At 32.1% G+C, this 15,441-nt stretch overlaps 1 protein-coding gene across 1 annotated transcript in view; it reads left to right on the top strand.

The window, feature by feature from the left end:
- LOC118196790 (uncharacterized) overlaps positions 1 to 15,441 on the top strand; it is a 468,824-nt gene that overhangs the window by 426,926 nt on the left and 26,457 nt on the right. The window contains exon 3 of the mRNA XM_085807122.1: positions 14,199 to 14,341. Within this exon, the coding sequence (XP_085663248.1) occupies positions 14,199 to 14,341 (143 nt within the window). The remainder of the gene's footprint in view (positions 1 to 14,198; positions 14,342 to 15,441) is intronic.

The raw sequence follows: 15,441 nt of genomic DNA, 5'->3' as shown, positions 1-15,441 counted from the left end.
GAAGTCGGACGAATGTATTGGTCAATCTAAAGCTTAACGTCATTTTCTTCAATATGTTTTCCACTTCTTTCGACGTTTGGAACCGAGCAAGGTCTTGTTGGAAAACTCATTGTTCCGTTGGTTAGAGCTCAGTTTAGGAATTCATTTTTCTTTCAATCACCGATGTATTTGTCGGAATTCCTCATTCCATCAATTGGCATTAATCCATCAATTGGCATTAATCCATCAATTGGCATTAATACATCAATTAGAGTCGCGAACATGAATACCTAACACTGGTAAATCTATTTGGAGAACAAAACTTGTCAACCTAGAATTTTGTTTGGATTTCCTTATGAAAATCCTTGGCTTAATAAAATAAAGTAATCCTTGGCTTTCTCCCACACTTTATCTGCGATGATAAGCTGCGTCTCTCGTTAAACCTTCTAATAATGTTGCACCAAACCCTAAGCTTACACCACCCAAACCTACGTTAAACATTTTAGCTATATCTCTCTGTGTCATAGAAGGGTGTTGATCTTACGCCTTTCCTTTGGAGTGAGGTTCATTCTTTAAAATTTGTAATACAGCTTTTTCAACGTCTATTACAGCCTAAAACAAAAAAACAATAACCTTACGAGAACAATACTAAATCACGAAAATATAATATTGTACAAAACAGTAAAAATAGGTCAGAGTAATCACAGTTAAATGTCAGCAGAAAAATTGGCCTCTTGTTCACATTAAATTCCCTACTACTGTATGCACTTAAACCATTTCCTTTAAGAAATATCATTTCTTCATTTATATGAAATATAATGTGTTGCTTTAAAAAGAATGAAAATTTACAAAATAAAATAAAAGCATGATTAATAAATTTCAAATTGTGTCGAGAACTCGAAACTTAACTCCGTAATATGATGTATACGAGTCCCAGCAACAGTCGAGCCGTTGTAATGTCCGATCCTGAATACTGGTAAATTAACAAGGGTTCATATCCAGTGAACAAGAAAGATAGTTACTGAAAAGAAAGTAAATTTATAGTCTGACAATTTATATCAATATACTAGCTTTAAATGAAAGAACGATTTTTGCATAACTTAATTTAAATTTTGATTTAAGAGATCAAATATTGATGAAAAAATTCATATCAAACAGTATTTATAATTTTAAAAGCAGAAGTGAAGAAAGTTGATAAAACTCTTTATTATTAGAATTTTAAAGGTTAAATAATGTGAAAGTATTTCCAAGGAAATTACAACGAAAAATAAAAGAAAACTGATATGAATAAAAATAACATAATTTTAACACTTTCCAAAGATATTCAGTCTAAAACAGGGGAATATCTTAGCATTTAAAAATATTTTTCACTTAGTATATATAAAAATAAGTTAAATGATTTTTGATATATAGCGTTTGAAACTATTCCCCATGCTAAAACTTCATAGCTATTCGCTATGAACGAACCGATAAAATAGCTCTTAAAGAAAGTCTTAGTAAAATAAGACATTTATATGTGAAGAAACATTTTGTGTACAGAGCATAAGTTTTTGTTTGCTTACAAAATTGAATTTTCAAAGCAGTACTTGCTATATTTGTTGAGAATGCAACAGCATATCTTAAGAGAGTTCTTTGCCTGTGCAAAAGAAAATAATGTGAAAAATCTGCACTTGAAAAAGGTACATTTTCCTGAAAGCTAGAATAATAAGTCAAATATTATGTCAATTTGACATAAAATATGTAGATTATTTATTTAAAAATATTTTATAGTTTGCAGAAGCTTTTATGGTACAGTAAGTTTAAGGCAATGAGTAAATATGCTTACTTTAGTAATTTCTTTTTAATTTGTCGGATAATAAAATTAATTACAAGATTATATACAGAGTAGCATCCATGTAAGCTCATTTCATTTGTAGGAAAGGATTCAGTGAAAGACGCATAACATAGTTTCCTAATAAGAAAAATAATCAAATTGAAATAAATAAACACTAAATGAAAAATGAAAGAAGTACTAGTAACAGCATAGCTTCGGAAATACTCTAAAATCGAATTTCCAAACTACGTATCCTGATTCGAAACTAGCATCTTAATACTACTTTGTTACAGAACAAACTAATTTTCTTGTTAACAAAAAGGATTTTATGAAAGCGGAAATTAATTATTGAGTAAGTAAAAGGAGATGTCAGAGGTGACAGTTATAAAAACTTTAAATTGTATATATATATAAGATATATTAATTACAATGCTATGTATGGAGATCCTCTTTTTATAGTATGGCATTTATTGTATTAATGTGGAATTTTATGAATTATTTTATTTTTTACTTCACTCAGGTACTTCTTCTTACACTTAATCACTTCGTAGTATTTCCGCAATTCGGAGTCCGAGCTTTGGAAAAAAATGAATAGTTGACTTTTAAAAATTATAATTACGGAAGCGATCCTCTTGAACGCAGACGAAATTTAACTGTTCGTAATGTTCAAATTTTCTTTTTAATTATGTTGATATTTTTTTTCTTAAATATATATACCTACAGGACAAAATGATTTATTTGGTCTTTAATGTAACTGTATGTATCTAGAACTAAACCTAGCTGTTATTTTGACTGTTTTTCTTTCTTGTTTAGTAGAAGGCTAACGCGGCTTTGTGTATCACGATCATGACGCAACTTTGTTTGCGTGCGGCTTTTTAAAATTTCTTATTTTCTTACCCTAATCTCTAGTCGCCCTTTTAAAAAGGTATTTTCTCCTACCTTTCTGCATGCCGGCGTTGTGTAGTGGTTAGCACACTTGGCGCCTATTCGAGAGTACCAGGGTTCGAGTCCCGGGGAGGAGTCCCGTTTTTTGCGTCTTCCTGCTTCAAAATAACCTAATGACTCTACAACCGGAATGAGGTTTTCTCTTCTCAAAGTGGTATGTCACAAACAAGTTTCATATTTGTCTTGCTGAATGCTTTAGTAAGTTTCCCTTCCTATCTGTCACACAATGATGTTTATTTCATTAGCAACTGTTCGAGGCTTCTGACCACTTTTTATAATTTGTAAATTTTTATCGCTTAATCATATCGCACAGAACCGTTGAATGTTAATATCTATCAAAAATTAAATGATAGACCTTTAACAAGAGTTATCCGATGTAAATTCTACTTCGGAAATATGTTCTCATAAAGAATCGAATATAGAAGTTTATTCTATTTCATCTGATGAAGTTTGGATTATTCCGACTACAATAATAAGTGAAACTAAACCATCAAATAACAGTTCTATTATTCCTTGAAGAAAAGCGCCAAAACATTTCTTCATATCTTTCCTAGAAAGAACAAAACAAAAATACCTTGCTAGTGTTAAAATATTTATTATCTTAAAAATATATTTCTGGAATATTTCATGTATGACTAGCACGGTATTTTCGGCTTACCTGTATGGTGTAGGTCATTTTGACCGCATTTGACTGCAAGAATTGTTAACTTTTTAATAAAACATATTATAATTTATTTTATTCAATTTATTTCTCTGACAACTCTAAAAGTATTAAAAACTATTTACTTTTTTTACCAGCTACAACTTACTTTTTTATCATTATATATTCTTAGCTAAGTAGATTTCTTAACAAAAATTTAAAAAATATTTTTTATTCAAGATCTTCCGTTTAAGCTGCACGAATACCCTGCTTAACTTTTTAATGAGTTTAATTTCGTCATATATTGAACTGCAGATGCTGCATATAAAATATACGAAACTATAAGAAAATTTTGGGGGTCTACTGGTCAGAGTATGTAGACAATATTAAAGTGTTTTGATGACTTTTATTCTATGAATAATTTATTGTGTGATTTAGAATGTAAATATCCTGAATAGCACAATAATTTTGTGTATAAATATGCTATCACAAATAAATTGTGTTGACTTAATTTGCTAATTGAAAACTCTTGAAATAATTCTATAGAAGTTTTTTCCCTTGTTAAATCACAAATAGGATTTTATTTATATAAAAATTGTGAAAATGCTGTTGCCCTCTTTAGGTCATAAATCCAAAAAGACAACCTTCGAAAATGAACAGTTACTTCTGAAAATATAAGCACTCACGACTACTGTTCATTTCCACCCTAAGCTAAAGAGAAAACCACAAAAAATCGAAATCATTTAGAACAGTGGATGATCATTTTGCAAGAGATATTATATAATTGGTGATTTTTATTATGTTTTAATCCCTAATTAAAACATAATTCCTTAAAAATGCATGCTATTAGTTTACTGCTCAATTTTTAAATATTAGGGGAAAAATAAGTATATTAGGAGCAAACTGCTTATTTTTAAAACAGCCGTAAAAATGCCTGTAATCAAATAGATTACGCTGTCTACTTGATGAAAGACAGCTTTCATATGTGATTTTCTAAGGGTTAGTTTTTTTTAAATACAACAAAACATGTGAAGTCTAGGATGCCTTCATGCAGGACATTCTAAATGACTTAGGTGAGCAGGTTACATGGGACAGGTGCCAAGACATGGTCCGACCCTGTATGTAATATAGTGAAAAGGTTCATAACAATTATGGCTAGCATTTAGAAGAAGGAAATCCAGAATACTGTAGCACTGCAGATGCAGAGAAAAACCCTAAGTCAGACACTTCCGATGAGTTATTAAAGATGTTGAATTCTGGTCACATAACCAAGTGTAAGGAGCTGTGAAGGAAAAGTAGTAACGTTAGGAGAAGAAAATTTCTAATGGCTGAGGAGTTAAAAACATTCCAAATGAAACTATTTCGTATTCGTTTTATACCCTGAGCAAGCGACAAAAACCCTCATGTAGCCGAACTGTTTGCATTGATTCGAACTGTACAATCAATCAGTGATTTTAAGCACTCGGCCATGAGTGGGACTGATAGGCTAACGGAAACTAGCTCATTTTTACGTTGCACACATGAACCAAATTTGCGAAAATCCCATTAAGTCAGCTCATTTATCATGAATTGAATTTAGGTCGAATTATTAGTGTTCAAAGACACTGGCCACTCTACCACTTGGTGGGTGCTGCTATTCGTATGCTTAAATTTATCAAGTGAATAACTAGTCTGACTTAGACTAAAATTAAATAAACAAATTGCAGCCAGTCAATTTAAAATGAGGTACCTGAAACATGCAAATCAACGAAATTAAATCAGAATATTACTAACAAACAAAAGCATTCAAAATTAGTTGGCAATTAAGATGTTAGAGGAAAATTGTAAATAAAGAATTCTTAATGGCTAATTCGAAGAATAATGAAACTAGATTTAGAAGATTTGGTCAGATATAGACGATGTACTATGAAAAGAAGCAATTTCAATTTACAGAAAATGGGACCTATTCAGAAGAAAAATATAGTATTTCCACAAAAATATTCATCCATGTGAATTTGAAGAAACACACACAAAAGAAAATGGTAAATACAGTGATGATATCAAAACAATAGTTAATTTATTCATTTAACGTAGCCTATGTTCAGATTTTGTTAGACACTTTTTATATGCACAAACTAGAAATATATTAAACAGAAAACAAAAAAACTATCATTTTAATTCATATATAGTGGAATGTCTGTTGCAACGAAACAGGAAGGGCAGTAAGAAAGTTAGTTTCTTACTGCCTTTCCCTGACTTTTGTTTTCTGTTTGATAAACTTCTACATTATGAGCAAATACATAATTTTTACATTATATTTTGGTTCACATTAAATTAATTTTTAGCAAAATCTTTCTTTTTATCAGTACGATAGTCGAAAGTGGTTTTCGATCCAAGAGTTTCTTGAGGGCCGAAAAAAGTCGGGATTCACCAGAACAAAAGGCATAAGAATGCTACAATCGATTAGCCAAAGTTCAATATACGGTTATCCGTATGTAGACAGCGTCTTTACTGGTTACCATCATCTTAAACTCAGAGCAGTTAATATTTTTGATAGAACATTTAACCAACGCAGGAAGAAAAGACCTCTGAACTCTTCTCGGAGCATGCTCTAGGATTTTTCATTACAGTTTAGGGTGTTTTGGAACCAACTCTGCTCTTCTGTGCATAAAATCCAATGCCGTTTCTTGATTGGTAATTTACTCTTTTTGGAGATATCTGTTCTGATGTTTTAAAAGGTTAGGGAAGAGTTCTCGGGAATCCCGGAAGAGAAAACAGGCACGTTCTACTTCACAGGTAAGAGCATGCTTTAGTTATCACGTTATTGTTACACAGCGATAAAATACTTTAGAGATATTATATGCAGGAAATATTCTATATTTAAAAGCCATGATGTAGAACACAGAAAGAGAAAATTCTCTGATGGGGTATTCTCACGCCCACTAGAAATTCTTCTCCAAGCAGCCCCTCCAATAAACTTCCTTATCTGACCGCAATGGTTCAAAAGAGCAGGGAAGGGCATCTGGATCTCGGTGACGAACAGACATAAAAACTGAGTTCCTTAAGAAGTGACAGATGTTACATGATAAAACGAAATGCTTAAAAAAATCTGAAAGGCTTCAGATTTTAAATTACGTCCAAAGAGGTGTTTTTTATAACGTTTTGTGTGTTACCTTTATTTATTTATTACCATGCTCTTTGCACGTAAACCAAAATTCAGTTCAACAGCAATGTCGCAAAATAATTTTAAAATAAACATATCTTAAGAATTTCCCATACACAGTTCCGCGCGCTGGAGATAAAAAAGGTTTTTCCCCCTCCCGTAGAGTGTTGCCATTGCTCGCTTTTAAATCGCTGAGTTTGTTAATAAAAAATTCGTTAAATTTTACAAACTATGAAACCGATAATAAAATAAATTCCAAATTTCAAATTTGGTCGTCCATATTCACAGTAGGATTACGTAATTCAAAAGTGAATGCCTCTAGGTACCGTTGTTTTATCACAAAGCAAGAAACATACATACATTTATGCAGATTCTTCATTATTTAATTTCTTCAAATATAATACAGGGTGATAGTATTTGGTGGGAACAGTTTGAAAAGTGAAACGGACATTCAGAGTGATTGAACGCAAAATCGCAAAACGGAAACAATAGTTCTTCAGGGACAAAGCTCCTTTGGACTAATAACAAGAAAGGAATGCTATCTCTTGAGTGTGGTAATTGGCGCTCGATTTTGATCGAAACAGTTCGACATGCGCCGCTGTGGATTTGCTGAAAGATAAAATGCTTAATAATTGATGCAATGGCCCAAACATAGATACTTTTACATAGCATGGAATTGTTAATATTCTTCATAAATTCCAGAAAAAATAGCTAAGGAATACCATAACCAAAAGCTGCATAAGTAAGCACAAGGCAAAAGAAAATGTGATTTGTATTAGGTTAGTCTCTATCTTGGCCTTTGAAAATGGGGTTCTGTCATACAATGCATAGTTGACGCTAGTGTTTCCAACCATATACTGCTCTTTTGTTTTGATTCAAAACAGCGTAAAAAATTAAAGTTTATTCTTGAAATGTGTTCTTGCGTTATAGTGACGGCGTAACATTCCTCGGAAGAGCTGTGCAGTGGATTTTTGAACGGTTTCTGCTCATAAGCCCAGTAAATTCCTTAAATATAAGCACATAACTCTATTAAATTGTTATCTTTAAGTATACATGTAAATCCGTTTCCAGACGCACTAAATCTGTAAATACATCTGTAATTTTTAATTATTTTAATAGTTCTTGAACAAAGAAAGTCAAGTCATTAGGAATGGAGCAGATAGCCCTCGAGTGATTTGCTATAATTAAATAAAACTCAAACATTAGGTATTGTAAATCATTTCATGAAAGTTTTCCGTTTATTTGAAAAATTTATCAAAATAATTGCGTTTATTTTTTGTTTATGATACTGTAGAGTCATTAGGGTTTTTTTTGGAAAAAGGAGACATGAAAAATGAGCAATGCCTCCTCAGGGACTCGAACCTGAACCTCTCGAATCGGCGCCGAGTGTGATAACCATTACATCATGAAACAACATACAGAAAGAGGGAGAAAATTCTGTTCGTATTCCCCCTTTTAAAAGGCAAGTGGGGTTTAGGGGACCCAATTGCCAAATCCTAGTGGTGAAGAATCATGATCCACCACCTTTTTTAGTTCGGGGACAACTGTAGACAGTATGTTATTTTTGAAGCAGGAGATGTGAAAAATGTGCAGTGCCCTCGCCGGGAGTCAAACTTGACTGTCTTGAATACGCGTCGAGTGTGCTAACCGTTACACCCCGAAGGCATGGAGCAAGGTGGGCGAAAATACCTTACAACATGTAATAACAAAACACATCATTTCGTGATATTTCGAAAGACATTAGTAGTTCATATAATCATCCGGGGAAATTAAGAAACCACGATCTAATACAAAAATGAACACCAAATTTTGAAATAAGTGCTCCTCCAAAATACAAATAAACAATAGAATTTGTTGAAAAGAATAAATTTGTAAGCTTATCCAAAACCAGAAACCTTTGCCAAAAATATTGAGAAGATAATGTGCAACAAATGTCAAAAGATAATGTTGACTATCGCACTACGAAAGTAATATTTTCTGAAACTTACGATAGAAAAGTTCATCTTTCCTGCACATGTTTCGACAAACTACATTAAAATGACTAATTGACTACAATTCAGTATTAAACTTATTAATATTGACAAAAATAATATTTAATCGCAACTATAAGTCTCATACGTTCCCTTTTACAGAAACATATCACTTAAAATTTTAAACATAAGTTCACTTAAATTAAAATTGCTACTTTAAATATATTGCTTCTTACATTTCATGTCGGTAGTCCACTATGATCTGCTACAGCTTAACCTCCCTTTCGAACATTATGGACAACACTGGGCATAAAAGTTGGACTAAATAACGTATATTTTAAACCAGTATTAATATGCAATTTTCCTTAAAATGTAAAAGCATTAAAATTATAGCGGTCACTGAAATTTAATGGAACTTTGTTCAATAAACGTTTTTGAGTTTATTTTAAAGATGATTAATTCCATTAATAATGTAAGATATATTTATGCTATGTAAATAAATTTGAGTTAAATTAGTTATTAGGACAAAGCACAGGAAGGCTGTTTATCTTGAAACCAATGTGTTTCCTTAAAGACCATACTGAAATTCCTGCTTGATATTTAATGATTAAAATCACAGAACATCCGAAACTACATATATCTGAAACTTCAATTATACCGACGACGTATTCTTCATTCTAAACCAAATTGAATTATTAGTTGAAAATAAACTCGCAAATAAGTAATTTACATTTTCCCGTTTTGTTGGTTTATTTTTTTAAATAATTTAGAAATTTAATGTAGTGCATATTTTTAGGAAGTTAATTTAAATGAAGCTAATTTAAATGACGTATATGATAATGAATGTAAAGCACTTGATGTAAGACCTTTAAATGAATATGAACCATCTAAGTTAGTTTAAGTGAATGTGTACGTCATGGGATTGTCATATTCTGTTCGGTAAGTATGTGTCCTATAAGAGTTAATAGAATAGTCATCACTTACGAATACCATGTTTAACTTAAGTAAAAATTAATGTATATATATATATATATATTTCCAATTTTAGTACAGTAAGAATAAGAACATGATTGTGTATTTGAATTGAGAGCTTGCGCAAATAGGAAAAACTGACTGCTTTCTCCGTTGCAGTTAATATACAAATAAAGCATAATTTCATTATTTCATTTGATCGATTAAAATATGTTTTGCACTTTGTTTTCCCAAAATAAAACTATGTTTTCTTGAACAATATAGACTTTTAATTAATTAACTTTTAATTATTAATGAAAAATAAAATTCGATCACTTCCATTATGATAAATGAATAGTTGGACTAGAAGAAAAAAAAAGGCCCAACTATCTGGATTAATCGAATACGTCAATGTTCTTTGGCCATAGTTACTCCGAATGTTTGCAGTTCTGAGATTCTTTTTAAAAAAGCAGAAATCTCGTAAGATCAGTTTACTTTTTATGTTAGAGCATGCAAAGAAATTATTAACATTCACAGTTGTTTTACCTGCATGGCCACTGATAAACCTATGTATAACTGTATAAAAGTATGAAGTATTTCATATAATGCGTAAACGCAAGTAATCACTATAATCATTAGAAGACTTAATGACTAAAGACAAAGAACATATTCGTCTGCTAGGCTAAACTATTTGAAAATTTACATATTTGATCGTTCTCTTTTTGTTGGCAAGTCACGTTCTGTAATATTTCTTCAAACCACTTTGAAAGTATCGTTTCACACATTTTTTGCTGTGCACTTCTACGTACAATTTAAATACCTTGCATTAAAAAAAGCAGAAAGTATTGAGTAAAATAAACATAGTTTTAATGTTGTTACTGATGTATATATATAGTATATTTATTCTCGATATAAAGTGCCTACAGGGTGTTTATTTCTATTAAGTATGTGTCTTTTGACAGTTAAATTTTTCTAAAACTTTTATTGTATAGAGATAAACAGATTTAAATTTCTCTTCAGAATAAATCAAATCTCGCAAAAGTGCATAGACAATTTTTGCAATGCTGACATATACATAAATAATTTTATAAGTCAATATAAATACATATGCTATATTCATGAGTTTTGGGAGACTTTTAAATATAACATAGAGTTAATTTTACATGCCGTAAGCGAAACTGTTGAATAAACTTCGGCTGAATTCCAACTAAAACAAAACCAAGTGTTAGTCTGTGAAATGCCACATATTTATGAAATCACTATCTTAAAACCCAAGTTTTACGAGTAAACTTGAAAGAATCCGACGATATGTCAAGCAAATATATTGGAGAAGGTAACGAAACTTCACTTACCGCCTGTAGCAGTATATTTATTAGTATGAAAATAAAAGCAGTGCCCAATTTCGATTGGTTTGGGGGAATTCATTTACATACATTTAGATGAAAACCTCGTTGAGAGAACTGGAAATATTTTACCGATAAATTCAGGTGAAATGTTATCTTTCTTGTCTGGATAGTTGTTGATTAGGATAACGGAATTGACTGACGAAAATAAATTTAATTAATATATGACATATTTAAATACATAACTATTTCATACAAATAAAAATGCACAGTAACAATTTATTTAACTGTCCAGTTGCGAAGTGGCTAGCGCGTCAAGTAGCTGCAACGCAGGTCCGGGATTCGATCTTCGGGCTGGAAAACGGTTGACTCAGCCTATCCCTTGACTGGGTGGATAAAATGACTACCAAGTTCGCTTGGGGACTAAGCACCTGAGGTCCTGCAACCAAGCTGACCACTTGCCCAGGGCATATGCTAATGCACTACGGGGCCCAAGGTCAAGAAAGCAGATTTCGGGATACTACTCTATGTTTACAAATTCTTTTATGCGTATTTGGATATTTATATCTGGAAAAGCGTAGCTTCATAACTAAGTAGTGTAGGTATGTACATATAGTACATCATTCTATACATAATTAAAAAGAAAAGGAATCCCTGTTCGCTTCCGCAATGGAAGCCAACATTAGAAATTAAAGAATTAAAGAGTATAAGAACAAAAATTAGTAATAATTGTAAAAGAAGCCACCTACTTTGCTATGTAACTGGGCTGAACAAATGACTGTTAATTTGAGTTTTCTTTATGTGTTATGAAGAAACTGAAAACAAAATTTCATCGAAATTTCAAGGCGTTCAATGAAATAATAAGTATGAATCTAGCATTTCCTTTGCATAAAATAAAAGCATGAATTTTAATCTTGTATATAATAATATTCATAACTAATGTATAAAATCATAACTGGATACATTTTAAAGTTTATCTGACTCACAGGTAATACAATATGATTTTGTTAGAATATAAGTATAACGCTGTGCCTTTTGGTAATTCCCTAGTTCGAGTTTTGAATGTAGAGCACTGATTAAATCTATGGAAGATAGCCCCAAAACTACAAACATAAAAACTGATAAGTCGGTATACAGGGAGGTAGTAACTTAAGTTATTGCATTAATAGCTTTTTATTATTGCAGTCTAAACCGCAACGGCACTAAAATTTGAATATTCGCTACCCAAAGCTTCTTTGTATATAAAGAATTAGAGTAGGATTCTGTGCCGGTAGATAAACGAAATCCTATTATGTCTATAAGAGGAAATCAAACTTTGTACAGGAAGAAATAGACGGAGAAATGTTCCTACACCCCTTCTAAAGCATTTATTTACATTGTCTACATACAGCGCGCATATGCACTTAACGTAGATACAGGGATATGGTCTTCTTTATGAAGGTGTAAAGGCGGAATGCAAACGAATAAAATGTACATAGTTGATCTTTTTTAATGCTTCTCAGGTGTAGCGTAATCTCGTCCGTACGTGACACCATAGTCTATAAAGTTGCAACATGTCTTCAATACGCGAAGCTTTTAGGTGACCATGCAGTATAAATCCAACAGATTAAAATCAAAAGAACACGATGGCCAAGCGGTAGGAAGCGCATGATTTATCAATCTTATCAGTGAAACGTAAACACAGAAACTGTTGCTGTCAATGTGTAACTTACAGGAGAGCTCCTGTAAGTTACACACTGCACAAAATTGGTTGCTTCGTGGTGCTGCCGCTGATGCTCTTGAAGCTAACAAAAACATTGATCATTTCACTGTATACGAGTGTTATCAGTGATGGTATCATGGAGCTATTAGAGTCAGTGCGAATAATATAACAAAACAAATAGCGATGAACCCGTACCATAAAACCCCTTTATTCGAATTTTTAAAAAATCTGCTGGAAAACGTGGGTTTTTTTTTCTAAATTCTCCTGCTATGGATTATGTAACGGACATTTATTATTTCACAAAGATGCCGCTGTGATTGCGAGATCTCCCATGGTATAGACGCATCTATTTTCATTCTCGCAAGAAGTATCACAACAAAAAGAAAGCCTGTATTATCTTCCGGCAATAAGTATTCAGTAGCTTTCTCTGAATTATATGGATAATAATGCAATATTCTCAGTTCATATCATTCTATGCCATACGATATACACAACAGCCATAATATTAAACGGGCACTATTTAGTTGGCGAAAACATTAGTCAATGGAAATATAGCAAGCGTAGAAACATTTTCAACGACTTCTGAAGGAAAAGACTTACAGCTTCGGCGACTGAACTCACCGATGTCTACTTTCGTTGAAACAAGTAAATAATGTTCTCTTGAAAAATTTTTCCAATGACATAGACTTTTACCTTTGCAAAACTCGCGAAGATTAACCATTTTCCGTAACAGAGGTTCAAAAATAACTTACTTTTCGGAAATTAGATGCTTATTGTTAATGAATTAAAAGTGACGTTGCCAATGCATTTAGCTCACACCTAAAAGATGTTTGGACTCCCGATAACATTTGATTTTTTTCAAGATTTTTTGTTCTGAGAAACTTAATAATTGCAGAATCTATGTCTCAGAAGAATGACATTCGACAGATATGGTTACTGCTTTTCAAACAGGCTTGACTGTACACTTGATGTTAATTTATGCATATAAAACTACTCTTTTCCTAGCTCATTTTGATGCTTTATTTACCTTCTAAACATTTCAAAAAGGCCAAAAAATAATCATGTGAAATATTATTTTAATTTTCTCTCAGCTGCTTATTGTACTTTTGTCGATGCATTTTTTTTTTTTGGCTATTCTTGTTTTGCTATTGCAGAAAGTGTCATATTTTCTCCTTAGCAAAAATTTCTTTTCGCTTCAGGACCCTTCTTCACGTTCCTTGGAATAGTATAAATAATTATGTTTTTGACATTATACTCATAGGTTATCGCAAGAAATAGGCTTGTATAGAGGCATTTAGTAAATAGAAGAAATTGCATACAAAATGCGGCAAATACGAGTATTTTAAGACTGTGATAATAGTCATGTCATAAGTTAAGGGGCTTATGTAGCACAACTTAAGGATACGGTATTAGCGTAAAGTGTGTACCAGACAGTAAGTGACTATATGGTCAACACATTTTTTTTATCAATAAAGCGAAATTTGAAGAGGAAAGGTAATACTGAGTACATTAATCGTTAAACATTACAAAAAGTTCAAGAGGTATGTGTGCTTCCAAATGAATAGAGGAAAAAAGCAGTAATTTGGATATATGGAACAAAAGTTAAAATAAATAAATGTTTTTTATGAGAAGCTAAGCTGTAAATATTGTAATATTTATTCTTATTATCAGATAACAATGCATTTCAAATATGTATATATGCTCTAATTGTAGCAAACTTCAGCAAGGCGTAAGATGCGTAGACGATCATAGTTTTCGATGCTTCTCAGTAACACAGAAAAGGATATTCAACTCCGTAGTTTCCGAGTCAAGGCACGTCATCTCTGATTTATGTGAAGAAGGAAACCTGCAAGAAGGTAAGCTTGTTTGCAAATTCAATTTAATTATAGAGCAGAGTCATGTAATTTAGTTTTTGATTTTTCTTCCCTACTTTTTTTTTATTTCTGAAACGGATATCCGCCACTAATGCATGCAATTTAGCGTTGCATTTCGTATATGATGTTTTTAAAATGTAACTTGCAGGCATACCAGCAATGGCTGTAATCGATAACACCTTCGTTGATCCTAGAAGTTATGACTAGTGAATTAAAGCGATTTGAATACCGCTAAGGCAAAATTAGGGATTTAGCTTAAAATCATAGATTATGAGGATAACGTTATTAGCTTTCCAAAGCAGTGTCTTTTATTAATGTCTGAATAAAGTACATAGCGCTTCACTATTTAACTTTGCTAGTATGCACTAAAGCATTTTATCTACACTTTCTACCCCACGACCATGATTAGAGAATTTGCGGTTAGGTAATTAATTTATGAAATCACATTTACAAAAATTTCGAAGTAGTAATAAAATATACTAAATAACAACGACTCGGATTATCTTAATAATATGTACGATTCAATAAGTAGAACAAAGCAAAAATTTCACTAAGTATGAACGCTTTACTTATGCCGTGACATTACTTTCCATTTCAGTATAATAAAAGTATTCACAATAAAATAAGGATAAAAAAGGATAACACAATTTTGGAAGCATTGAATGTAAGAACACTGCATGTGCAGAAATATTGATTGCGGTGATTCTTGATGCTTAGAGTGTCCATCCGTTTTGAAGAAGAAGCAATCGAGCCGGATTAAATTCCTTTTTATTTAAATTCACATTTTGTGGCCACAATCACTTGGCACACCAAACGTGCCTGTTTCCAGAACAATTTTGATACAATCGTGATATAAGCGATCATTGCAGAGCATAGATGATTGTAGCAAAGCATCTTAACAAGTTGAAAGCATAAGCCAGGTGAAAGAGTCGCAGTAGTAATGCAGAGAAAGAGAAGAGGGAGAAAAACAGTTTCAGTTTTAAGTTTGGTTCACAATTTGGTGATTGGTTAAGAGGCATCTGCATTAAGCGTTACGTAGGATCGCATGATTAATTTGAGTGACGCAGTTTAGACTTGTAGCG

This window comes from Stegodyphus dumicola, chromosome X1 (assembly GCF_044657685.1).
Source record: "Stegodyphus dumicola isolate Sdum_Otavi_A_Nest chromosome X1, ASM4465768v1".
Classification (NCBI taxonomy): Eukaryota; Metazoa; Arthropoda; class Arachnida; order Araneae; family Eresidae; genus Stegodyphus; species Stegodyphus dumicola.
Note: the sequence above shows the minus strand (reverse complement) of the source record. Positions and strands in the feature narration are given on the sequence as shown.